Source organism: Panthera leo, chromosome B4 (assembly GCF_018350215.1).
Source record: "Panthera leo isolate Ple1 chromosome B4, P.leo_Ple1_pat1.1, whole genome shotgun sequence".
In the NCBI taxonomy this organism is placed as follows: domain Eukaryota; kingdom Metazoa; phylum Chordata; class Mammalia; order Carnivora; family Felidae; genus Panthera; species Panthera leo.
In genome coordinates this window covers 22763949-22791314 of record NC_056685.1, presented here as the reverse complement: position 1 = coordinate 22791314, position 27366 = coordinate 22763949, and the positions used below count along the sequence as shown (strand labels likewise).

The window sequence follows — 27366 nt, the reverse complement described above, 5'->3', positions numbered from 1 at the left end:
CTCTTATGGGTGAATTTGATTTTGACTTTGCGGCAGTAAGAGACAAAGTGGGATACTTTAAAGCATGCTTGGAGAACCACCTGCATTACATTCATCTGACAGCCTTAGTAAGCATGGATTCCCACCCACGGCTTCTCCAGATAACCTGCCTGGTGGCGGTGGGGGAGCTGGGGGCGCGGGGGGGGGGGGGGGGCGGAGAAAGCGGGGGAGTGCTGGCGTGAAATTGCCTTAACTTGCTCCCCAAGGGAGTGTTGTGAACCCTGAAGTTTGACCACACCGTAATGATAGTACTTTTCAGTTTCCTGAAAGGTTTAGTGACGTTGGTTGTGTAGATACTTCCCGGGTTTGGTTTTCGACAATGCCAATGCAAGGTAGACTTTCACCTTTGGGCAAAGAGGTGAGAGGCACACTATAAAAAACGGCCCTGAACCAGGAACTCTGACAAGTACTGAGCGGAGAATGTTTACCCATGCGCTAGGAAAAGGTATCACCCAGTTCATAGGGGCCAGTGGGCAAGCCTGGTGCCCAGTCTTGGGGACCCAGGGTGCTGTCTTCCTTCCTCTGCGCTGGCATCTGGGAAAGCCTAACAAACAGTGCTCAGCACGGCCACGTCTGAATGACTAATAGTTTTCCAACCTAGAGCGACATCAACTGATTATTATTTTCCCCTCAAACCCGGCAAAATCAGCATTCCTCTCCCTGCCTTGTGCCAGAACCCGAGCATGAGCAAAATAGTCTTTTGGAGAGAGAGGGCTGAGTCTGAGAACTGTGTCCAGCTCAGGGCTTCAAACCCAAAGAGGGGCTGCAAAGCACGCGACGGGACTGCAGAGACCAGGGGAAAGAATATATATATGCAAGGAAAGCGGAGACTCTGAGGAATGGACAAAGAACCGGCACATTCGGTTGTGGGGAGGCTGGGATTAGGGGTTCAATTAACAAAAGATTCATAAAAGAGGCTGTCGAATCTGAGAGCGATTGCTGTTAACCGCAACCCGAAAGCGTTAGAATCTGATCAGATGGTCTCACAAAAGTGGCAAAGTGGATAATCTGTCAAGAATCTCTCTTTTCCGCATGAATGCGGTGAAGGAAAGACCCTACTTGGAATTCCAGATCCCAAACTTTGGGCTCTGGCCGGGGTGAAAACAATCACAGGGCTCTTGCAAACTCCGGGCTTGGCGGTTCGAGGATTTAAAAACACACATTTGGGTTAGTTTCGTCCACAGCCATGCTTGGAGAACATCCCACATCGCAGACTCTTTGACGGATTCGCTTGGGATGAAGAGCGCGTAAAAAATTAGCAGGAACGATTCAACGACATTGTTCGCCTGAAAGCTGGGACCGCAGCCTCGGGGAGGCGGGGGCCATGAGAACACTTTCTCTTCCTGTAAAATTCCAGCCGCGGGCAGCCGGGTCCGCCCGAGTCCCAGCGGGGAGCAGGCGGCGGGGCTCCGGGGCTCGCAGACGGGCGGCGGCCGCGAGGGACGCGCCCCGGGCCCGCGCTCAGGTGGAGCGCGCGCGGCTCCGCAGCTGCGCCCCGCGCCGCCGCCCTGCGCTCCCGGCCGCCGCCCGCGCCCCGGGACCCTCCGGGAAGGGGCCGGGCGGGGGGACGCGGCGGCCGAGGCGCTGGAGCCGCGCCAGACGCGGGGTCCGCGGCGCGCGGTCCTTCTCCGCCGGCTGGCCCGGGGCGGGGCGGCCTCGTCCCCGTCCCCAGCCGGGTCCCTAGTCCCATCCCCCACCCAGCCCTCGGCTCTCCCAGATCCTTCCCCCGCGCCCTTCTTTCCTTCCCGCTTTCCCCGGGAGAAACATGGCCGGGAGCAGCGAGGAGGCGCCAGACTACGGGCGAGGCGTCGTGGTAAATGCAAACTCCCGATTTCTGGGCTGAGTCGTGCGCTCCCCGCTCTTTCCCCTCCCCTCCCTTCCCCTCCCCTTCCTTCTTGGCTCCCTTCTTTTAGATTAAATGCTTGAAATGCATTCGGGTGAAATGCAAGCGGGCCACGGCTTTGTTCTCCCGTCCCGGCTCGGATCGCTTCCATACTCTCCTCCCAGCCGCCCCTCCCCGCGCCCGACCTGACCCCACACTTAACAGCCCTTCACCCCGCGTTCTCAGTGTCCCCCCTCCGCGTCCCCTCCCCTCCACCCCCCAACTCGGGCCAGGAATCCAATACTCTAGCGCTAAGGCTGTGCGGTGCCGGGTTCCCACTCCTGCTAGCCACCAGGAGTCACCTTTGGGAGCAGGGCGGGTCTGTGAAGACCCCCCGTGCTGCTCTTGTGGGCCCCCTTCCCTTTGTGTTTCCTCCTGACCCTTCCACGGCAGGCTTTAGGTTTTGTTTTCCAAAAGGATACTGAGGATTCTCGAGGGCAGCTAGGAAATAAAGTAGCTCAAATGGACGGAATTTGAACTTTGAAACGTGGGCTGGGACGCTGGGGTCTTTGCAGGAGCTTGACACAGGCTAGTGCCTCTGGAGCGTCATTTGCCTTGTCTACAAACGGGAGACAGGGCATGCTGGACCTTTGAGCGAATTGGAGAGGTTGTATGCAAAATATCTATCTAGTAGTGTGTCCGTATGGGAGGATGTGGGACGATGGGTTCCCAGACTAGAGCTTCTTTATGCCTGGGAATCCCTCAAAAAGTCAACCAGAGGGTACCCATCTCTCAGTGCCCTGGAATCAAATCCGGTCTTACCCTGAGGCCACTGGCCTCCACTCCCACCTCCTGTCCAAAATGGTTTCTATAGAAGGTGGTGGGTTTTACTGTATCAGGTTTAACAATGGTGAGGGTGGAGAGTGGGCCTAACTTGCTACATTAACATTCCCTTTTTCCCAGAAATCTGTGGTAGTCACAGATAAGGCATCTGTGACTATGCATGGATCCTGGAGTAAAGGGGGTTGGGGAAGGAAACCCCACATGCTCACATAGAACTTATCAGGCTGAAATGTGTTGCTCAGTTCTTAATTTAGCAGCAGGACTTTTCCATCTTATTTTTATTTTTTATGTTTTTTAAGTAGGCTCCATGCCCAACATGGGGTTTGAACTCACAGACTCTGAGATCAAGAGTAAGATGCTCTACTGACTGAGCCAGCCAGGTGCTCCAGGACCTTTCCATCTAAGGATGAGGAGTTCATTTATTTAATCACTCTACAGCTGTTGACTGTCCTGCAGGATTCCAGCTGGTGTTCTAGGCTCTAGGGATACAGCAGGGAACCACACAAAGCCCTGTCTTCATGGGGCTCACATTCTAGAGAAGGGACATAAGTAAGCAAATACATATAGAAGATGAGCTCACGTAGTGACTTGTGCGATGAAAAGAAGAGCGGGTAATGAGACACAGAGTGATTGGAGGAGGGCTGGGGAGCACTGCTTTTGCTCAGGTGGTCAGGATGGCCTCTTGGCAGTGATATTTGAGCCATGACCTGAAGGGTGAGTAGGAGGTAACCATGTGAAAACTCAGAAGAAGAGATACAGGGCATACTGGTTGCAAAGAAACCATTGTATCCTGACAAGAAATCATCACACCCAATTCATGCTTAAAAAAAAAAAAAAAAATCACTCTGGTTGCCATGGAGAGAACAGCCAAGCCTGGGGTGTGGGGAAGGAATGAAAACATAAAAAAGAAAATAAGTTCAATTCTGGACGAATTGAGTCTGTAAGGCCTACAGGTCAAGATGCACTGCAGGCAATTTAAAATTCATTTTTACAATTGAAGAGAGTGATTGGATAGACTTGGAAATCATCAGAAAATAGAAAAATATCTGATGCTTGGAGTGGATAGGGAAGCCCCCAGAAAATAGAAAAAACATCTGATACTTGGAGTGGATAGGGATGCCCCTTGAAAATGGGGGGAAAAATTATAAACTGTTGTTATGGGTAGAAATCTGGAAAGCCCCCAATGTAAGAGGCAGAGTGTCCAGGAGAAGTCCGATAAAGAGACCAAGAATGAATAGCAAGGTCCAAGAGAACAGAGAGGGTGGTAGGTGTCTAGGGAACAGAGGTTTTTTTTTGGGGGGGGCAGGTAGGGGGGCCATTAAGAGTGTCAGATACTGCAGAAAGAGCAAATGGGATAAAGACAGAAAGAGGCCATTGTGTTTAACAATGACAAAGCCATTAGCAGTGAGGATCATTTAAACGACCATCCCATCAGTTAAAATGGCTACAATATAGTACTTCTATTTAATAACATATACTCTTAAAAAGGAATTAGGTAAATTTATATGACTAATAACATAGGCAGATTGTTAAAATGTAAAAAGCAAATGATGGAACAGTATAAATAGCCCATTCTCTTAGTATCAGAAGAAGCTCTCTGGGAAGCAAGATAATCTTGTGAAAGATGGAGGGAGGCAGTGAGAGGGTCTCACGAGAGGTTGGAAACGACATGTAATGGGGATAGCCCTGGCATTGATGCCATTTTCTCCAGTAGAACTCGGGATAGTTAGATTAACTCAAGTTGGAAACAGGTAGCGAAGGCAAATTCAGAGTGAGTTCAGTGTGCTGGTGAAGCCCATGATATCTAGGGTAGAGAGGAAAGGCAAAGCTCAGAAGAGTATAGATACAGGAAAAAGAGAGCCCTCAGGATGATTGCAAAAAATAAAAGGGAAGATTTAGTACCAGTGAAAAAAGAGGGGACAGGTATTAGTAGCAAGAATTTATTGAGCACTTACTTTGTAGTTTTCCTGTGTTATTTGTTTGCTCCTTGCCGATCTGTGACATAGGAGTATAATCTCTGTTTACAGAGGAGGAAATGGAGGCACAGAGATTAAGTAAATCAGTCACGTAACTTGCAAATGACGGAAGCAAGATTTGAAGTCAGGTTTTACTCACTGTGCTTCATCAAAAGCTGTGATTTCAGTGAAGTACTTCAGAGGTGGGATTGGTCTGGAAGACTGGATTCTGCTAATCTGGAATAAAGGTGTAGTAATTTGGGTTAAGGCAGGTGAAGGAGCCACAAGACAGAGTGGCTAGTAGGATGATCAAGGCAGGTTTGGGTGGGGGCTGTCTGGAAATGAGGTGGACGAGAAAATTCTCAGTTGGTAGAAACTGTGATAAAGATGACAAGGGGCATAGAGCCAGATGACTTAAGCGTAAAAGAAGTATGGTTTGTGCAAGAGAAGGGAATATTAAGAGATTTAAGATGCCTTTTGCCTACAGATGACTTTCAGGTGAATTGGGGAGATAGGACGTTAGTAGATTATTAACAATAAGTGGTAGTGGGGCACCTGGGTGGCTCAGTCGGTGAAGCGTCCAACTTCGGCTCAGGTCACGACCTCAGGGTTCGTAAATTCAAGTCCCGCATCCAGCTGTCTGCTGTCCGCACAGAGCCCGTTTCAGATCCTCTCTCTCCCTCTTTCTCTGCCCTTCCCCCATTCACTTGCAATGTCTCTCAGAAAATAAACAAACATTAAAAAAAAAAAAAACACCAATAAGTGGTAGCATATGTGAAGCCAAATAAACAATATAGACCCCGAGTTCAGAAACTTTGCTCAGGAGTGACTGGTCACTTGATCTGGACCTAGTAAGGTCACCAGCGCATGGTTGGTACATCGGTGTTACTTCGCAGGGAGAGATAAAGATCTCTACCCATCTGGCCTTTTGAGATCAGGCTCTTAGATAGGTTTTGTTTTTTACCAAAGCATTATCGAGAGAATCATAGTACCTACACAGTGAGTTTGGAAGGAATAAGGAGAAGAGAAAAATCCAAAATGATTGTGGTATTTCTGTCATGGGTGGCTCCCACCTACCCCACCCCACCAAAGAATGGGGGCAGTATTGGAGATAAGTAATCAGATAATCCATCTACAACACAACTTTACTAGGTCGGGGCCAAACCCCCCACAGAAGAGGAAGGCAATGTGTGCGATATAAGGTATGAAGGTATTATTTGGTCTGTCGAGTCCCGTTTATTCTTCTGGCAGCAGAACCTGGAGCCCTTCTTTTAGGAAACTGCTTTTACACATTTTCTCCGTGCATGTGGTCATGCCTCCATCACTGCCCGCCTCCTTCCCTGGACCAGTCAACGTTTGTGTGTGAGATTCTTGGAAGCAGAGCGGAGGGATGAGACTCCTTTCCTCTCTGACAGTCGAGGGGTAGATGTGAGCCTAAAAATTGGCAGCAACCGTGGTCACTGCCTGAAGGAGAGAGTGGGGCCTAGGGTGTAGGGCTCAGAGGCCGAGAGGAGCAGGGATTTGCTTTTTGTATGTGTTTCCAAACTATTTTTCTCCCTGGGGGAGAAACTTGAAAAATGGCGCAAGGCATGTTTTCGGCAAAAAATTATTTTTATCGATTTAGAAGTTTCTCAATATATCTTCAGATGAGAAAAAAGAGAACCCAAGTGAGTTCCGGGTTTAAATTTTGTATAAAATGGCTCAGTTAGTGTGTTTGTCGCTTCCCCAGCTTAGCCATGTTTTCTGCCTTTGAACAGAGAAAGCATTGTTCTGAATAAACTTAGAGCATATTATCTGAGATACTGAAACTATTTAAAGATTTCTTGTTTTGATTTTTTGAAAAGCAGATGAATAACATAATTATCTGCAGTTCGTAGCAGTCTCCATTCCTTCAGATTTAGGACTTCTTTGCAATGCAATTTGCATGCACCATTAAGAATTACAAGGGATAAGCCAGTAGTTTCTCTCTCTCTCTCTCTTTTTAAACAGCATATTACTTTTTTTTTCCCCATCATAAGTGTAGTCTTTAATCCCCATCACCTATTTCACCCATTCTCCCCACCCACCTCCCATCTGTTAACCATCAGTTTGTTCTCTATAATTAAGAATCTGTTTCTTGATTTCTCTCTCTCTTTTCCCTTTGCTTGTTTGTTTCTTAAAGTCCACACATGAATGAGATCATATGGTTATTTGTCTTTCTCTAACTTATTTTGCTTAGTGTTATACTCTCTAGCTCCATCCATGTTGTTGCAAATGGTAAGATTTCATTTTTTTTTTTTACAGCGGAATAATATTCGTTTGTATATGTATATATACCTCATCTTTATCCACTCATCTATTGATACATACTTGGGATGCTTCCATAGTTTGGCTATTGTAGATAATGCTGCTATAAACATCGGGGTGCACGTATCCCTTTGTTTTTGTACTTTTTTGGTAAATACCCTGTAGAATGATTCCTGGATCCTATGGTATTTTTAATACTGTTAATATTTTGAGGAACTTCCATACTGTTTTGCACAATGGCTGCTCCAGTTTGCATTCCCACCAGCGGTGCACGAGGGTTCCCCTTTTTCCACATTCTTGCCAACATCTGTTGTTTGTACACCAGTAATTTCTTTATCTCTAGTTGCCTTTTATCTCAACAAGGAAAACACACTGAGACACAGAATTAAAGCCCCCAAGGTCTCACAGCTATACACCCGTCCTCACACGTATGGGACTTCTAGTCCATATGCTTGACCACTACTCCATGCTGCCTCTGAGCTACGAATTATCATGACAGCTCTTATGAAAAGGTTGGTTTTGTCATTTGCTTACCATTATTTTCTCCTCCTCCTCCTCCTCCCCCTCCTCCTCCTTCTTCTTCTTCTCCTCTTCCTCCTCCTCCTTCTTCTTCTTATTCCTCTCCTCCTCCTTCTCCTCCTCCTCCTCCTCCTCCTCCTCCTCCTCCTCCTCCTCCTCCTCCTCCTTCTTCTTCTTCTTCTTCTTCTTCTTCTTCTTCTTCTTCTTCTTCTTCTTCTTCTTCTTCTCCCTCTCCTCCTCCTTTTTCTTCTTCTCCTTCTTCTTCTTAAGTAGGCTTCAGGCCCAGCACAGAGCTTACTTCAGGGCTTGAACTCACAATCCTGATATCAGGACCTGAGCTGAGATCAAAAGTTGGATGCTGAACTGACTGAGCCACCCAGGCACCCCTTTTTTGATCTTTTTGGTATCATTTATTAAGCACTTATTCACCAGGAAATGTCCTAGGAACTCTAAGATCTGTTCTATCTTTCTCTCTCTCTCTCTCTCTTTTGTTTTTCTTTATTTGTTTTAAACAATAGACATGTATTTCTCATAGTTCTGGAGGCTACAAGTCCAACATCAAGGTGCTGCCTGATTTCATTCCTGGTTAAGACAGTCTTGCTGACTTGTATGTAGCTGCCTTCCTATTCATCTCTTTGTGTCCACACAGGGCAGAGAGAGAGAGGTAGAGGGAGGGTGGGAGGGAGAGAGAGAAAAAAAAAACAGAGAGAAGAAGATCACTAGAGATCTCATTATTTTTCTCTTATAAGAGCACTGATTCCATCACAAAGGCTCCACCCTCATGACCTAATGGCTTCCAAAAGGCCCCACCTCCTAATGTCATCGTAATGCTTCGACATATGACTTTTAGGGGGGCATAATTCAGTCCATCGTATCGTAGAGGCAGCTTCTTTGCAGTCACCTTCCAATGGGGTTGTTCCTACCTGCTTTGGAGACTCTCTGTTCTCTGTTAATCCTCACCCCAGCCCTGTCCAGAGGTTTTATTGTGTCTTATTTAAAGGAAGCGGCAACAGAGTCTCAGACAGGGTGAGTACTTTCTCTAGCATCACAGCCGAGTAAGCGTCAGAGCTGAGGTCTAGAACACAGACAGGAATGTAGGCTCTGAGATGCAGCCAGAGCAGGGGGCAATGAAGGATTTGCATGGTCGGAAGAATGGGCTCAGAAGACCACTAGTGAATGATGCCACCACCTGGAAGGGTTCCAGGGAGTGGAGTGGGTGAGCGTGTGTGGTCTGGAAGGGGAGCCGGAAAATGCCGTGCAGCACTTGAATGATCACCCTGGGGCCTCGTGCTGGTCGGGGTTCTTACCTGGCCTTTACTGTGGCCTGCCAGAGGATCTTCTGGAGGCTCCTCACATACAGCTGGTGTTTAGGCTCTGACAGGGACCTGTGGTGTTAGTGGTTACAGCAGGCCCAGGGAGTTCTCAGGGCTGGAAAACAGAGCTGCTCTGTGCAAATTCAACAGTTGCACGCAGCCAATTGGCTGATAGAAGCAGAGCAAATGTGATACTTTTCAAATATGCAGATGACACACACCATTTGGCTAACAATCTGCCGGTGGTAGATGTGAATTCCCAGAGCCTTGAATAGTGGTGCTCTGTATTACAAGGAGACAAACCAAGACAAATCAGTTTGGGCTGGAGCTCAGGTAGGATTGGGTAGTCTGCGGGTGGAGAATGTGTCATTCGTTAACTCGTTGAACATTTTTGAGCACGTACTATATTCCAGATCCGTGTCCCGAGCACTGGGGTGTCAACAGTGAATCAGACAGAGTCTCTGTCAGAAGGCACTAACGTTCTAGTCGGGGGAGATAAGACAGAACACAGAGAGACATCCATGTGTCACATCCAGTGGGAATATGTGCTGTGAAGGAAAGTAAAGCTGGGTAAAAGGGATACAGCGATGAGTAGGAAGGAAGGGGGTGCTATTTTATGTAGGTGATCAGGTAAGGCCGCTCTGTGAAGGTGACATTTAAATGCAGACTGGCAGGAAGTGAAGTGTAAACCATGTAGAAATCTTGGGGAAGAGTACTGTAGGCAAGAGAAATAGCAGGTGTTGGTGCAGGAGCATGCTTGGCATTTTCAAGGATCAGCAAGAAGAATGTGGCTGAAGCAGAGTGAAGGAGGAAGGGAATCCCTGCAGACGAGTCAGAGAGGTAGCTCCTGTGGGCCACAGTGAAGACTCTGGATTGTGCTCAGAGGGAAATGGGAAGCCCTTGGGAGAAGATTAGCAGAAGACAGCCATGATATGATGTGCATTTTTAAATGAGCGCTCCAGCTGCCATGTTGGAATGGGGTGGAGGTGCCAACGTGGAAGCAGGGAGGCAAGCCTAACAACTATGGCAATGGTCCCGGAGAAATGATGGTGGCATGGACCGGGAGGCAGCAGTCGGGATGCTGAGAGCTGGTCCTGGTTGAATTTTGAAGGAATTGATCATGGGATTTGCTAATGGGTTTTGTGAGGGAACGAAAGAAAGAAGCCAACGACAACTCCAACATTTTGACCTAAGCAAGTGGAAAAATAAGTTGTCCTTTGCTAAGATAGGGAAGGGATAAATTTGGAAGAAAATGCCATGAGTTTGGTTTGGCTGGCATTCCTGAACCCAGAACTGGAGTGGGAGTGGGCGGGGGCTGGACCATAAGTTGCCCTTTCAAAACCTGAGCTAAGGTTTTGAGTCTTGGATGAGGAGGATGGAAAGTAGGGGGACATCCCAGCATTAAATGAAGTAAATGAGTTCTATAACAGGTAAGACCGAGTGAGTCAGAGGCTAGAAGAGGCAGGAGTCTTCTCAAGGAGACTGAATGAGAGCCTTTAAAAAGACAGAGAGCTACAAGGAGCCCATTTACAAAGAGTTTGGGAGAAAAAAATCAGCAGGCACAGTCAGCAAGGCTTCCAGAAGGAAGTGGGGCCTGACCTGAGCTTCTGTGGAGGAGGCTGAGCTTGAGATACAGAGGAAGAGGGGGAAAGAAAGGGGCATGCGGGTGCAAGACAGACACATGCACAGAACCCAGAGAGCTGCGAAGGGTCACAACTTGATAGAAGACCACTCTGAGGATGGGAAGGCGATGGTGTCAGGAATTGGGCTGGGAAATTAGGATGGCTGTGCATTATGAAAGCTTAAAGCTGAAGAGAGGAGTCTGACAGAAACGTGCAGGAGTCATTAAAGAATACGAACCTGCAATACAGCTATGGAAGGAGTTGAGTGCTAACACGTCCCTGTTGCATCCTTTCTCCATGATCTGAAAGTAACAGTAACTCACTCTTCACCTTCATTTTCTCTCCCACATCTTCACTTTTCTAACCATACAACTTGCACAACCAGTGCTCAGCAAGAGTGGGATTTGCTGGCACTCTGTCCACTACATGAATAGGCAGTTTCTGGAGCAGTTTTTCCCGCTAGGACCGGCTGGAGTTCCATATTAATATAATTATGAACATAGTGTCACTTATAGTCATACACGATGTAACGTAGACATAAATTATGTATTTACACATATCCGCTCTTACAAACACTGCTATCAGGTGAGCCGTAAGACAGTAAGTTGATATTTCGTCGTATAACCCGCCAAAAGTTAGGAATGGAATTCTCCATTCATTTCAGGACTAGATTCTTTATCAGTTTTCGTGAAACAAATTTCCCACTGATCTTTTCATAGGTTGACAGAATGTAATTTAATGTCATATTGATCGTCAGACCTTTTCTCTGTTTTCAATATTATTCTTTTTGTTCCAAATGATCCTCTTTTTTGTTTATTTATGCTTTAAAAATAAATTTCCAATGAAAAATATTGTAACCGAAGTAATTTGATTTGCAGATTACGGATGACTGGCCAGGATATGACTTGAATTTATTCACGTATCCACAGCACTATTATGGAGATTTGGAGTATGTCCTCATACCTCATGGCATCGTTGTGGACAGGTGAGTGTTATTTCTTGGCGTCAGTCTTGGTCCTGTGCTGGCTGGCCCTCTCTTGTGTGAATCATACAATACACTTTACACCCCTCCTCCTGAGTCTCTCTCACATAGAGGTAGACAGAGCTTTTATAGGACAGAGCATTTGGAATAAAATGAATCTCTGCTTTGACTGAACTGTTTACCTGGACATTTCAGGGGAAATGGTAAGAATATATATATTATAAGTAGCAGCCTCAAAATAACAGTGTCTTGTGCAAACTGGTAAAAAAAAAAAAAGGATTTGGGAAAGCATTGCTCTTTTTGGGGGAGGGGAAGCATTGCTCTTTACCTGACGACCTCTGTCTTACATTTTGTCACAGACTCTTGAGTTAACCTGGAATAATTAACAGATGAACTTTGCCTTCATAGGACACACCCTTAAAGCCCAGGCTTTTCCTGCAACTAGCATTTAGCTGGGATCAGGCAACGTATCACAGATCGGCCAGTCTGTGCACAATTATGTTTTCCAGGCAGTGGTAATATTTTGGGAATAGGAATATTTTCAGCTTAAAAATATCTGCACAGCACTATTTCTAGAATACTATTTCCAGTTCTTTCTGACCATCCTGTATAGATATTCTTTAGCCCCTTCCTAGCCAGTTGCTTTTCCAAAAGACAACATTTTCTCTCCTGTTCTAAGCCCCTAAGTCACCATTTGTTTCTTGGTTTTCAGAGAGCCTCCTCCACTTGAGTCTGCCATAAGCATCAGGATTTAAAGGTCATATACCCCGTTTCACAGAACCGCTTGATGCCCAAGCTATTACCTTTCCATGTACCTCTCATTTCTTGTGCAAAGATCAAATACATAAGCCTTCACATGTATATGGAAAGCAAGCTTCACAGATTTCACGGTGCACTCCCAGGAACACAGAGGTTCTTCAGACACCCAGAAATGGGGGTGGGAGAGGCACCAGGGAATAGGAGCAAATTGAAACTTTGGACTCCCCACCCCTTATTTTTCCTTAAACCAGAGTACTTTTGCCTCTATTTTAAAAAATCTGTTCTATTCTTCCGAGTTAATATTTAACTTTATGAAATAAGTCCTTAGCCAAAGTAAAGTATGAAAAACACAAGACAGTCACATTCCCAGGATATTATCTTTCCATCAATTCCTGTCTGTAAGCAAAAGGAAATGTCATTCTTTTCTCCAAGATTTTTCCATTGGATAAGACCTGCATATTGCATGTTCTCTCAAACTATAGTATATTATTAAAATAAGGTCTAGTTTGGAGTTTCTTGTGGCCTAACATGGCTGTCCGTGGAATACAAGCCCCAGTCTTCAGAAGGAACAAAATGTTCTGTGATCAAATAAACTTGGGAAATTTTGCATCTCCCGAATGGCCAGATCTCCCTGATGGCAATTCACATTAAAGATGTGGAAATTCCTGCAAAAAAAGAAAAAACAAAAGGGAAGGAAACTTGCTTGACTTTAACAATTACACCAACTTTTGTTGTGCAGTAAAACACTTGTATTCAGTTTCCCTCTTAACAATTCAGAGCCATTTTTCCCTTAACACTGGTTCGAGAACCCTCTGGTTTAAATTTTTTTTTTTTAACATTTTTTTATTTTTGAGACAGAGAGAGACAGAGCATGAACAGGGGAGGGGCAGAGAGAGAGGGAGACACAGAATCCGAAACAGGCTCCAGGCTCTGAGCTCTCAGCACAGAGCCCGACGAGGGGCTCGAACTCACGGACCGTGAGATCATGACCTGAGCCGAAGTCGGACGCTTAACCGACCAAGCCACCCCGGCGCCCCAGAGAACCCTCTGGTTTAAACAAATTCCTGCTTTTCCCACCTTAATTTTGTATCTTTAGTTAATTGCATCCTGATCTGGTACAAGATTGAGTCCTGGTAAGGTTACCCAAAGCCAGTCCCCAGTACAGGAGACTTACCCAATGAAATTGTTAGATGCAATTTCTTGAGGCACCTGGGTGTCTCAGTCGGTTAAGCATCCAAGTCTTGGTTTTAGCGCAAGTCATGATCTCGTGGTTCGTGGGATCAAGCCCCGCATCAGGCTCCCCACGGCGGTGCAGATCCTGCTTGGAATTCTTTCTCTCTCCTTCTCTTTCTGCCTTTCCCCAACTCTCTCTCTCTCTCTCTCTCTCTCTCTCTCTCTCTTTCTCAGAATAAATAAACTGAAAAAAAATCTTTTAAAAAAATGCATATTCTTACGTTTTATGTCTGGAAATTTTGCTTCAATGGTTGGGGGTGGAGCCCAGGAATGAATTCATTAAGATATAATTTACATATTGTAAAGTTTACCCATTGTAGATAAATGACTCAATGATGTTTAGTAATTTTTTATAGTTGGGCAAGCACAACTATCATTTTATAATATTTCTAGCATCCCCAAAAGTTTGTTGGCTGTCAATCCCCATTCCTACCTTCAGCATCAGGTGGTCACTAGTCGGATTTCTTTATCTATAGACTTGTCTTTTCTGAACATTGCATATAAGTTAAATCATACAATACTTAATTATTGATTTACCAGTCGATAGTTATTTGGATTTCTAGTTTGGGGCTTCTATGAACATGTCTCTATGATCATTCACATGTAAGTTTTTGTGTGGATATATCTTTTCATTTCTCTTGGATAGATTCCTTGGAGTGATATTCTGTGTTTGATAGTTAAGCTTGAGAAACTGCCACTTACTTCCAAAGTGACTGTACCATTTTACATTTCTACCAGCAAGGATGAGGGTTCCAGTTTCTCCACATAGTTGCCAACATTTAGTATTGCCTGTCCTTTTGATTATAGCCGTTCTAGTGGATATATAAAAGTATCTCATTGTGATTTTAATTTGCATTTTCCTAAGGATTCATGTACTTGTTTGTTATTTATTTATTTATTTATTTATTTATTTATTTATTTATTATTTTTTTTGGAGAGATGACTATTTAAGTCTTCTGCCATTTTTACACTGTGTGGGTTGTCTTCTGATTGGGTTGTAAGGGTTCTTTATATATTCTGGATACAAGTCCATTACCAGATATATGATTTTTGAATATCCTACCACCTTAGCCCGTGGCTTGTCTTCATTTTCTTATTTATATCTTTTGAGAAGAATGTTAAATTTTTTTTTTTAACGTTTATTTATTTTTGAGACAGAGAGAGACAGAGCATGAACGGGGGAGGGTCAGAGAGAGAGGGAGACACAGAATCCGAAACAGGCTCCAGGCTCTGAGCGGGTCAGCACAGAGCCCGACGCAGGGCTCGAACTCACGGAGCGCGAGATCATGACCCAAGCCGAAGTCAGCCGCCCAACCTACTGAGCCACCCAGGCGCCCCAATTGAGAGAAGAATGTTAGATGCAGTATTCCATAAGTGCTAGTTAGGTCCAGTTGATTTATGGTACTGTGTGGTTTAACTATATCCTTTTCTGACTGCTAGATCTATCAATTACTGAGAGAGGGGTATTGAGGTCTCTGACTGCAAGAGTGGATTCATCTATTTTTCATTGTAGTTCTGTCAGTGTTTGACATTCTGTTGTTGGATGCATGCACATTAAGGATTGCTATGCCTTATTGGAAAATTGACCTCTTTATTGTTATATAATGCCCCTCTTTATTCCTGATAATCTCCTTGCTCTGAAATCTGCTTTATTTGAAATCAGTAAGTTGCTCCTGCTTTCTTTTGATTAATGTTAGTATAGTATGTCTCTCTCCATCTTTTTACTTTTCATTTATGAGTGTCTTTGTATTTATAGACAACATATGTTAGGGTCTTTTTTTTTTAATCCACTCTAACAGTCTCTGCCTTTTAACTGGTGTATTTAGATCACTCACATTTAAAGTGATTATTGATATAGTTGGTTTAATATCCACCATATTTGTAATGATTTTCTGTTCACTGCCCTTGTTCTTTGTTTTTTTTGTTTTCATCTTCTACTCTGTGGAAACTGTCTCCCCCACAGTGTGTGGACTCTGATGACATGCAATTTATTTTTCTTGTTTTTACTTGTAAGTCTCACTTACTAAGGCTTAACCCCTGTGTCTGAATAGCTTAGTCTTCAGTCTAAGATTGGTTAGAGATTGTACTCAAATACCTCAAGCCAGTAAAGCTTCTGCTTTCTGCTGATGAATGTGTGTGGAGGCTGGCAAGTACATTCAAATTGCCAGCATTTTTCAAGTTTTCCCTGGTTCTTATTTTTCACCGTGCTTTCTTCTGCCTCTTCTGCCCATGCTTATAGGCTCCATCTTTCAGGAATGTATGGGTAGCCTGGTCCTATGCTTGTTTCTGCTGTGCTTATGTATAGCTTCTGGTCAACTTGGGATATGTGAAGAGTTTATTGTCTACCCCTCTCCCATGACCCTAACCTTCCAAAACTCCCTATCAAATCCTTGACTAGACTAGTCTGCCAGTTAGTTGCTCAAAAAGGAAACTTTGTGATAATGGGGCCATTGGCTTTCTCTGTTCACATGCTACCAAGATGGCTGCACTAACTGATAATGCTTCCAGCCAGGTGAGCTCTCTCTGGCAGTGCCCCACCCTGGTTGAACAACAGAGCTAACGTGGGGCTCAGGGAGATGGGAACATTATTTCTACCCATTGTTCAACGTTTTCATGAATAAATGATTCTCAGTTTGTTATATGCCTCTAGTTAACTTCCAGAGTGCAGAAATGGTTGTTTTTGACAGTTTCATCCAGCTTTATAGTTACTTTTTTGTAGAGAGGGTGTGTTGACCACCTCACTCCATTATGCTGAAGACAAACGTCCCTTTGAATATCTGGCATGCTGATATACATTTTCTTGATGATCATATTTTGAGAAACATCACCTGAAGCCTGGTTGCCATTTTATATGTATATGTGTGTACATATGTAAGCACAAACACATACATATAAGTTATATAATATATAAAATATATATTAGATATGTAGAACATATGTAATGTAATGCTTTCTGCACACACACATATACATATCATATATTCATATATATATATATATATATATATATATATATATATATATATATTCAGATCATTCAGTTAACTCATTTTATATCTAATTCTGTTTGAAGTGCCAGTAGGAGTATTTTTGTTGTTTTTTCGTTTTTTTTCAAGACAGTGCACATGTGCGTGAGAGTAGGGGAGGGGCAGAGAGAGAGGGAGAGAGAGAGAATCTCAAGCAGGCTCCACGCTCAGCACAGAGCCTGATGCAGGGCTCAATCTCACAACCCTGAGATCATGGCCTGAGCCGAAATCAAGAGTCAGACACTTAACCGACTGAGCCAGCCAGGCACCCCAGGAATTTGTTTTTTTAATATGCACCTTAGATCCTGCCTCCATTCAAGGTTTTAATGTTGTATGCATGTATTGGTAATGGACTTACAGACATGAAACAATTAGAAAAAATACAGTGACGGTACCAAATTAGGCATTGGGCGCCAGCCCAAGCTGCATCACTGCATAGCTCCAGAGAAACCTCATTCACATGGTGCTCCATGGAAATGATGTATACTGGAAATTGCACTCCGGGCACCCTTCACATAGGTAATGTGCCACCTTTGTGAAATAGGAGACAGATGTTATTCTTTTTTTTTTAAATTTTTTTTTAACGCTTATTTATTTTTGAGACAGAGAATGAATGAGGGAGAGTCAGAGTGAGGGAGACACAGAATCCGAAACAGGCTCCAGGCTCTGAGCTGTCAGCACAGAGCCCGATGCGGGGCTCGAGCTCACTGGCCGCGAGATCATGACCTGAGCCGAAGTCGCACACTTAACCGACTGAGCCACCTAGGCGCCCCCAGATGTTATTCTTTTGATAGTTTCTATGGGCTTGACTTTTCTTCCCATGTCCTCTAGTGTTATAAGGTGGGTGAGTCATTCTCCATTTCCTCTCTCTCTGCTATAACATCACCAGATACTTTCACAGCATTGTTGTTAAGGTTATCAACCAGGCTCTGGAGTGATAAAATAATAGCATTCACGATCTTTGACATATATTTTACACCTTACTAATTTTTGTGACAAGAGAAGCAAAAATGTACTATTGACGATGCAGTTATCAGAAATGTGTTTTGAATACTCTCTCTTTGTCCAGCTTTCACAAAGCTTCTTTATCTGTAGCCTTCTGTCTCCCAACGTCTTCCACGTTCTCCTGCATAATCTAATGTGTGTAGTGCATCGTGCATTTTTTTTGAAAGGAACAAAAACACTCAGAAGTACTTATGCTTTAATATATCTTGTAATCCCTCTTTCAGAACTGAGCGGCTGGCTAAGGATATTATGAAAGACATAGGAAACTGTGACATTATGGTCCTGTGTGTGCTTAAAGGAGGTTACAAGTTCTGCGCGGATCTTGTAGAACATCTTAAGAACATCAGTAGAAATTCGGATCAATTTGTCTCTATGAAGGTTGATTTCATCAGACTGAAAAGTTACAAGGTAAGTTATTTATTCCATTTTCATTATACAATGTTTAGAATAGAAAATTTTCTAGAATAAAAGAATTGACAATGTGATGAAAATGAAGAATAATTTCTTTAATTTGCTGTATGCAATCTATAGTTCAAACAATAACGTCTGTGGGGAGAAAAACCCTCTTTCTGTTTTCACATATATGGAAAGTTGCTTGAGGAATGATTCATGGTTTCTTTTATGGTTATAAAGCTGAGTGGCCATTTCCTGGTGACTAGCCTCACAAGCGAGTGTGTTAACAATGAGTGTTAAGAAGGTCTGGTGAGCACTGACGTGTTTCCGCTCTGTATGTCACCGTTGGGCCTGGAGTTCTGTGGGAGGTTGTCCAGCCGCAGAGAGGACAGTATTAGTACTTGGGTGACTGCAGTCATGGCCTGGAAGTGGAGAAGGGAAGTCTGTAGGGACAGTGGGTTACCAAGTGCAAGGAGACAAGCTCAGAGAACCTCCAGCAGAAGGCCCCTCCACCAGTCTATCCTGGGCTCTCGTGGTCAGCACTGGACAGAACCAAGGGAGATTTTTCCCCAAAGGTGTCATCCCTTTTGTGTTCCTCCTTCTATGATGTTACCTTCTGTGATGCTTTTTGATTCAATGGATAGTAAATCATTAAAACCAGCCTACTATTGGGTCACCTGGTGGCTCAGGCAGTTAAGCATCTGACTCTTGATTTCATCTCAGGTCATGATCTCACAGTTCATGGGATTGAGCCCCACATCAGGCTCTGTGCTGACTGTGTTCGAACCTGCTTGGGATTCTCTCTCTTTTCCTCTCTTTCTGCTTCTCTCCCCCCCTCATTCTCTCTCTCTCTCTCTCTCTCTCTCTCTCTCTCAAAAATAAATAAATAAATAAACTTAAAAAATTAGCCTACTATTTGATGATGAACTGTTGGAGTCAAAACCATGAAATTATTCTCATTGATTAAACTGGCTTGACACATTTTAATTCACTCTTCAAATTGGTTTTCTATTGCTGTGTGACAAATTCACTACAAACTTAGTGGCTTAAGCCAATATGCATTTATCATCTCAGTTCCTCTAGGTCAGACACTGGGCATGGGTTCTCTGCTCAAGAGTCTTCCCAAGTTCAAAGTCAAGATGTTAGCCGGGGTGGGATCTCGGCTGAGGTTTGCAGATGAGTGACCTTTCCACAATCGCTGGCTGTTGACAGAATTCAGTCTCCACTTCCCTGCTGACTCGAGGCTGGAGATGCTTTCAGCTCCTGCAGGCTACTTTCGGGTCTTTGCCTCGTAGTTCCCGGCACAGGAGAACCTTTCCATCTTTTGAGGGCCTGGCCCCTCTTTTAAAAGCTGACCTGATTAGGTCTGGTTTACCCACGATATGCTCCCTTTGAGGAACTCAAAGTCAACTAACTAATCCCCTAATCACGGGAATGCCTTCCCATGGTTACTAGTCTCACCCACACTCAGTGGAGGAAATGAGGCAGAGTGTATACACCAGGGGACAGATAGGCATGTGTCTTGGGTTCTGCCCACCACTCTCTGTGATTCAGTTGCTTCAGCTCTTGAGCAGCTGGCAAATTGTTTCTCATTTCTTAAGATGCTCTGTATTCTCCCGATGACCTCTCAGGCCAGAATAAAGCGGTTTTTGAGGCGCCTGGGTGGCTCAGTCGGTTAAGCGTCCAACTCAGGCTCAGGTCATGATCTCGTGGTTCCTGATCATGTTGGGGCTCTGTGCTGACAGCTCAGAACCTGGAGCCTGCTTTGGATTCTGTGTCTCCCTCTCTCTTTTCCCCTCCCCCACTCACACTCTGTCTCTCTCTTTCTCTCTCTCTCTCTCTCTCTCTCTCTCTCTCTCAAATGATAAAAATTAAAAAAAAAATAAAGCTGGTTTTTGCAGACATCTTAACCTTAAATGGTTGGTTTCATCTTCTCCTGGAAACCATTCCTTTAAGTTCCTTTCATCTTAGATGAAGTCACTGTGCTTCTTTGAAAAATTTTTTTTCTCATTTACTTGGTTCTGATACTGTTTTTTCCCGGGAAAACAGGTTTTTAAGCTCTTTTAAAAACTTAAAGTCAATTTGTTGAGGTATAATTTATATGCAGGAGATTTTATCTGTTTGAGTTTACAGGTCTGTAAGTTTTGACAATTACATACAGTCATGTAAGTCGCCACAATCAAGACAAAGGTCAGTTCCTCACTGTTAAAAATGCTGTGTCCCTTTGTGACCAACTCTTTCCCCAGATCCTGGAAACCACGGATATAGGTTTTCTGTCCCTAGAGTTTTGCTCTTTCCGGAGTATCATATAATGTAATCATATATCACATAGCCTTAGTAAATCGTAGTGTATTTCATTTGAGATTCATCCATGTTGTTAGGTATACCAGTAGTTTATTTCTTCTTATTGTCAATTAAGGTTTCGTTATATAGAGACATCCTAGTTTTAAAATCACTTATCAGCTGAAGGATATTTGGTTTGTCTCCTTTTTGGGGTGATTATGAAAAAGCTGCTCTAAGTATTCATGAAGAAGTTTTTGTCTGTACTTACATCTGCATTTCCCTGGAGATTCCTAAGTCATATGGTAGTGTATATAAGAAATCGTAGTGTATATAAGGAATCACCAAACCGTTTTTTAGATGGATTGAATAATTTTGCACCTTCACCTGCAGCAGATGAGAGTTCTGGTTGCTCCATATTTTCAACACCACTTGGTTTTGCAATGATTGTTTGCAATGCTTATATATCATTGTGGTTTTAATTTGCATTTGTTTCTGTGGTGAAGTGTTTGTTCAAGTATATTTTCATAAATTTTTTTTTAACGTTTATTTATTTTTGAGACAGAGAGAGACAGAGCATGAATGGGGGAGGGGCAGAGAGAGAGGGAAACAGAATCGGAAGCAGGCTCCAGGCTCTGAGCCATCAGCCCAGAGCCAGACGCGGGGCTCGAACTCACGGACCGCGAGATCATGACCTGAGCTGAAGTCGGACGCTTAACCGACTGAGCCACCCAGGCGCTCCTCAAGTATATTTTCAAAAAGTTGGGTAGTTTGCTTTCTTGTTATTAAGTTGAGAGTTCTTTATCTATTTTGGCCACAAGTCCATTATTAGGTACATTGTTTCACATATATTTTCCAGCCAGTGGGTTGTTCTTCATTTTCATAACGGTGCTTTTTTTTTCAAAGAGCATAATTTAAACATTTCTACAAACTCCAATTTATCAGTTTTTTTCTTTTATGGATCATGCCTTTTGTGTATCTAAATAGTCTTTGCCTCGGGACGCCTGGATGGCTCAGTCAGTTGAGTGTCCGACTTCGGCTCAAGTCATGATCTTACAGCTCGTGAGTTCGAGCCCCTCGTCGGGCTCTGTGCTGACAGCTCAGAGCCTGGAGCCTGCTTCAGATTCTGTGTCTCCCTCTCTCTCTATCCCTAACCCACTCGCATTCTGTCTCTCTTTCAAAAATAAATAAACATTAAAACAATTTTTAAATTATCTTAGCCTCATTCAAGGTCACAATTTTCTGTTCTCTTTAAAAAGCTTCACAATTTTAGATTTAAATCTAGGTCTATGAGCCATGTGGTGTTATTTATTAATAAGGCACTCTTTTTTGCAAGTGACTATCCAGTTGTTTCAGGATCGTCTGATGAGAAGACTGTCTTCTCCAATTGTGTGAGACCTTTGCTCTTTCACTGAACACTTGACTGAATCAGTGTGGGTCTATTCTGGACACTGTATCTAGTTCTATTCATCTGAAGGCTTATCCTTTCGTCAATACCACACTGTTCCGATGACTGTGGCTAATTAGTCTGGATATCAGGTAGCATGTACTCTTCCAACTTTGTTCTTTTTCATAAGTGTTTTGGCTATTCTACTTCTTTGCCTTTCCATGGAAATTTTATTTTATTTTTTAAATATTTGTTTTTTTTATTTTGAGAGAGAGAGAGAGAGAGAGGGAGAGAGAGAGAGAGCGCACGTGAGTAGGAGAAGGGGCAGAGAGAGAAGAAAGACAATCCCAAGCAGGGCTTGATCGAACCCCACATGGGGCTCAGTCCCATGAACTGTGAGATCATGACCTAAACCAAAATCAAGAGTCGATGCTTAACCAACTGAGCCACCCAGGTGCCCATCCATATAAATTTGAAAATCATATTGTTGATTTCTACAAAGCAACCTGTTAAAATTTTTATTGGGATTGTTTTGAATCTATAGATCCATTTTCGGGAAAATTAACATCTCAACACTTTTTAGTCTTCCCATCCATGAACAGGATATATTTCTTAATTTTTTAGGTCTTATTTTTAATATCCATTTGTCTAGTTTTCAGGAGTCAGATCTTAGACATCATTGGTTAGATTTACACCTAAATGTTTAAAATGTTTCTTGGTCCTATTATATTTGGTAAGTTTTCTTTGAATTTAAATTTCCAATTGTTTACTGTTAGTATATAGAAATACTACCGATTTTGTATATCAAATATTATGACTTTTCAAAACTCTTATTAGTTCCAAAGGCTTTTTTATAGATTCTTTTGGAATTTCTATGTTGACAATAATTTTTTCTGTGAAAAAAGATGGTTTCACTGCCTCCTGTCTAATTTGTAGACTTTTTGTTTCTTTTTATTGCCTTATTGCAGTGGCTAGGACTTCCTGTACAATTCTGAATAGCAATGGTGAAGGAAAACATCTTTGCCTTGTTTTCAATCGGTAGGATATTGACTATTGCATCCCCCAATTTTTGATACATTGTTTTCATTTTCATTCAATTCAAACTATTTTCTAATTTCCTTTGTGACTTCCTCTTTCACTCATGAATTGTTTCTTGTTTAATTTCCAAATACTTGGGGATTTTCCGGAGATAGTTGTGTATGGTTTTCAGCTTAATTCTGTTGCAGCAACTATACTTTGGGTGATTTCAATTCTTTTACATTTGTTGAGGCTTGTTTTATGACCCAGAACGTGGTCAATCTTGCTGAAATTAACAGGGTTGTAATCCATGTGAGATTAAACAATATTGCTATCTCGCATTATCCATTTCTCTGAACATCTTATCCTTATGTGACCAATGTTTTAACCTAGAGGCACATATCTTAACACTTACATGGCCTGTTAACTCATATTTATGTGATACTAGTTCAGAACATTTGCATTTCTAAAACTCCAGTAGCGTTGTGGGCATTCTTGCTACATTTAGAAAGATATTTCCAAATCAATATATTTTTCCTAGTGATAGGGATGTGGCGGTTCCTGCCCAGGGTTCTGATGAAGGAGGAAAGCAATGGTTTTTTTTACATTTTTACATTTTACATCTTCACCATCTTCATCGATTCTCACACACTGTGTATTTTAGCTTGCATCTCACATTTACATCCTGTAGGACCCTAGAACGATTGCCATGTTTCTTTTCTTACTAAATGTTCTTCTTCATATGTATCAACAAGGTGATACAGATCATCTCCTGAGAAATTAACTCACATAAAATGTAAAAGCCTACCTGCTCACTCAGAGCAAGCTTTTCCCCTAATTAGCCTCAGAAATGGATGGAAAAACCATATTCATGGACTGAGGTGTGATATGAATGGTTTTCTGCACGTAAGCTGTCCCCATCCAGTGATGAATTAATTGCTGTGTCATGTTGGGCTTGAGCTGACCATCCCTGTTACATACTTGGGCTCTTTCAACATTCCTGAGGGCAGAGATGTATTTTTAAAGAAACCAAAGACTAATAAACACCACCAAATAAGGGGAACAGGACCAGTTCATTTTCCTCTGAGGGTATTTGGTGTTCTCACATACCTCTAAACCTGTTCGTAGGGAACAGACATCGTGAAAACATCTCAGCAGAAACAGTGACCACGAAAGTGTTCTTTTTATTCCTTTAGAAATTTCTGGAGGGAGAGCAGGACTTCGTAGAGTTCTGAGTGCTGGTCAAAAGCGTTGTGTAGTTTTACTTCCTTCTAGCCTCTTGCTCTGTGATTCTTTTTAGGTTGCTTATTTGGGGCAGAAAAGTTGAAAGTCCAGTTTGCTCAGAGGCAATGTTTCTTCTCCCTGTTACAACCATTGGCGTTCAAAAGTCACTCGAGGGGCTCTCATTGTTTGATGCCCTCCACTCTTTGCTGAGGGACCTTCCTGAGGGGTGGATGTCTCCAAACATCTCAGATTCCAGGCAGTCGGACTTGTGTTTGTTGTTACATGAAACTTTCCACAAGACATGGAATGAATTTGCGTGAATGATAGCAATCTAGCCAAAGATTATTTGGAACTTAGCATTAGGCTAATTCATTGGAGAGCAGGACCAACATAGTCCTGTTCTTCAATGAAATGAGGAGCACTGGCAACCTCCATTCCTTAACAGTTCAAGTTTTTCCTTCCTTCCTCCCTCCCTTCGTTTTCTCCTTCTGTCCTTCCTTCTGTCTTTGCACCCAATGTTCGTTCAGCACCTGCTATATGAATTTATTCTCTCATTGAATTCTGACTGCAGCCCTGCTGGGCATCTCTCATCTCTGCTTTTATTGATGAAGAAAGGGAGGCCCAGAGAGGTTCATTAACTCACTTAATGTTACACAGCCAGTAACTAGTACAGATGGCATCAGAGCCCAGGCCCTTTGGTCTTTCAAGCCTGTGCCCTTTGCAACTTATCAACATTTTCCACAAAATTTTCCGAGGTTTTCCACAAAACTTTGTTGTTTCATGAAATGTGAATATATTTGCTAACGTTTATGAAGGAGTTAGCTATCTTTTTCTCCTAAAATATATGTCAGATCCATGCAAAGTGTATGTATACAATTATAATCATTATGCAATACTGTGCCTTTAAGAAATGGGGGCCTCGCTTGGTACCATCCGGAAGTTGCATGGGAGAGAGAACTAATTACATGTATGACATCCCATATGCACACAGGTGGCTATACTTTGTAGCTTGTCTTGTAAGATCAGCAAAATTTGTGGAAGTATTCAGTGTTTATTTAATCAAGAATCAAATATCAATTATTTCTCACAAGAATTTATTCACCTCGAGGCCTAAGTTTTCAGCAGATCTAATCCAAGGATATACCGCATCTTCACGAGTATCTATTTGTATTATACCACCACATGACACATTTGAAAAACATATTCTTTGTCTCAAAGTAATACGTTCAAGGAGGTTAACAGACCAAACAGAGAGTTTGGGTGTGACAGTTTTACGGACTAGGCAATCTGAAAATCCCCTTGTTACAACCACTTAAGAATGCTAAATGAGGGGGGTGGCTCAGTCGGTTGAGTTTTGGCTCAGATCACGATCTTGAGGTTTGTGAGTTCAAGCCCCGCATTGGGCTCTGTGCTAACAGCTCAGAGCCTGGAGCCTGCTTCAGATTCTCTGTCCCTGCCCCTCTCTGCATATCTCCGGCTTGCACTCTCTCTCTCTCTCTCTCCCTCTCAATAATAAATAAACATTAAAAACATAAATTTAAAAATGCTAGATGAAATATAATAATATATATTTTTTAAAGATTTTCAATGCGGGGCATGTGGTGGCTCAGTCAGTTGCGTGGCCAACATTGGCTCAGGTCATGATTTCCCCCTTTGTGAGTTCGATCCCTGCGTCGGGCCCTGTGCTGACAGCTCAGAGCCTGGAACCTGCTTCACATTCTGTGTCTCCCTCTCTTTCCGTCCCTCCCTTGCCCACACTCTGTCTCTCTCTCTCTCTCTCTCTCTCAAAATAAAGAAACATTAAAAAAAATTTTTTTTAAAACAAAGATTTTCAATGCTTCCTGTAGCTCACAAGAAGGCACAGGGCACCCAAGAGGCAGAAATGAAAAGTCTAAGAATCAAACCAGAGATGAACTGGGAGCTGGGGTGCTGGAAGAGGAGTTATCTCAGCATCCGATTTTCACACCCATGCAAAGACAGATGATAAAGCCTTGGACCAACATAAAGTGGGAAGTTGAATGAAACCCTCCAGTAAAGCCACTGCCCTCAAAGGTGCATACCCTTGGCGAAAAAAATCCATCCCTTTTTTAAATTTTTTATTTTGTTAACATTTGTTTATTTTTGAGAGACAGAGAGACAGAACACCAGCGGGGGAGGGGCAGAGAGAGAGGGAGACACAGAATCGGAAGCAGGCTCCAGGCTCTGAGCTGTCAGCACAGAGCCTGATGGAAGGCTCGAACCCAACGAACCATGAGGCCATGACCTGAGCCAAAGTAGGATGCTTACCTGAGTGAGCCACCCAGGCACCCAGAATCCACCCTTTAGTAATGGGAGATCTGAAGAAACTAGCTTGTCTTTCTTGGCCTGGGCTGGAATGGTAAAGTAAAATGTCCTGTGGGAATTTTTCAGTTCAGATCTGTACCACATGTGAGTTAAAGGTTTTCATTTACTTTACCTGCATTGTCTGGGAAACTCCAGCCAGAGAATTTAATACTAAAATTGGTCCCAGACCGCAATGCCCCCAAGGTGCCTGGTAGATGCAAGCTGAAAACCTCAATGGAGGGAGTGCCTCAGCCTAGGTGGGATTCCTCCAGGTAAGCTGCACCTATCCTGCACAAACCCAAAACACAAAGGATAATAATCCACCACGGGCAAGGTCAGCTGGTTAAAATAAATAGCAGAAATAGGCACACAAACTGTCCGAAAGAGAAATATAAAATAATTATATTTAAGATGACTAAAGACGTAAACGAGGGGTGCCTGGGTAGCTCAGTTGGTTAAGTGTCGGACTTCAGCTCAGGTCTTGATCTCACGGTTCGTGGGTTCGAGCCCCATGTCTGGCTCTATGTTGACAGCTCGGAGCCTAGAGAGCTTGCCTTCGGTTCTGTGTCTTCCTCTCTCTCTGCCCCTCCCCTGCTCATGCTCTGTCTCTAAAAAACAAACAAACAAACAAACAAAAAACAAAAAGACATAAATGAAAGGATTTAAAGAAAAGGTAAGACAGCATGAGAAGGAAAAAAAGAAATGAAGTAACAGAAGTTCTAACAGCGAAAGAGATTGTAACTGAATAAGATAGTAGCTCGGATGACAAGATAATGTTATTATGGATGTGAATTCTGAACTGGAAGGTGGATCTGAAAATAATTAGCCAGAAGGTAGCATGGGCTAGAGATGGAATATAAGGAGAAGTTAAGAGACCTGAAAGAGTCAATGAAAAGACCCAAAATACATCACATAGGAATTCCAGAAGGAAAGACTGTTCCTGAGACAGAATGGAGTAGAGGGAATTTCCGATAAGATAATGCCTAATCTTATTCTAGAGCCATGAAGGAACGTGTCTGCTCAGATGTAGGAAGCACCAGGAGACCACACCTAGCATGCCTAAGTGAAACTGAGAAACAAAGCACGGGAGACAAAGAATAGATTGTAAAAGCAACTGAAGAGCAAAGAGAAACTGTCACCAAAGGAATCACCACTGTCAGATCAACAGACTTCTCAAAGGTAACAGCAGAAATCATAAGGTCTGGAGCAGTGTCATCTGAGAGAAATTAGATGACTGTCAACCTCGAATTTCATTCCCGGTTAATCTGTAAGTCAAGCGCGAGTGCTGGCCTGAGACATCAGCAGCCACATGCTGGAAGTTTCCCAGTAACAGATGCTG

General features: G+C 43.1%; 1 protein-coding gene across 1 annotated transcript in view; it reads left to right on the top strand.

Moving 5' to 3' along the window:
- Positions 1-1766: 1766 nt before the first annotated feature.
- The window catches only part of PRTFDC1 (phosphoribosyl transferase domain containing 1), a 99080-nt gene continuing 73480 nt past the window's right edge, over positions 1767-27366 (top strand). Inside the window, exons 1-3 of the mRNA XM_042945132.1 lie at positions 1767-1852; positions 11278-11384; positions 17629-17812. Coding sequence (XP_042801066.1) covers positions 1805-1852; positions 11278-11384; positions 17629-17812 — 339 coding nt within the window. The 5' untranslated portion in view covers positions 1767-1804. The remainder of the gene's footprint in view (positions 1853-11277; positions 11385-17628; positions 17813-27366) is intronic.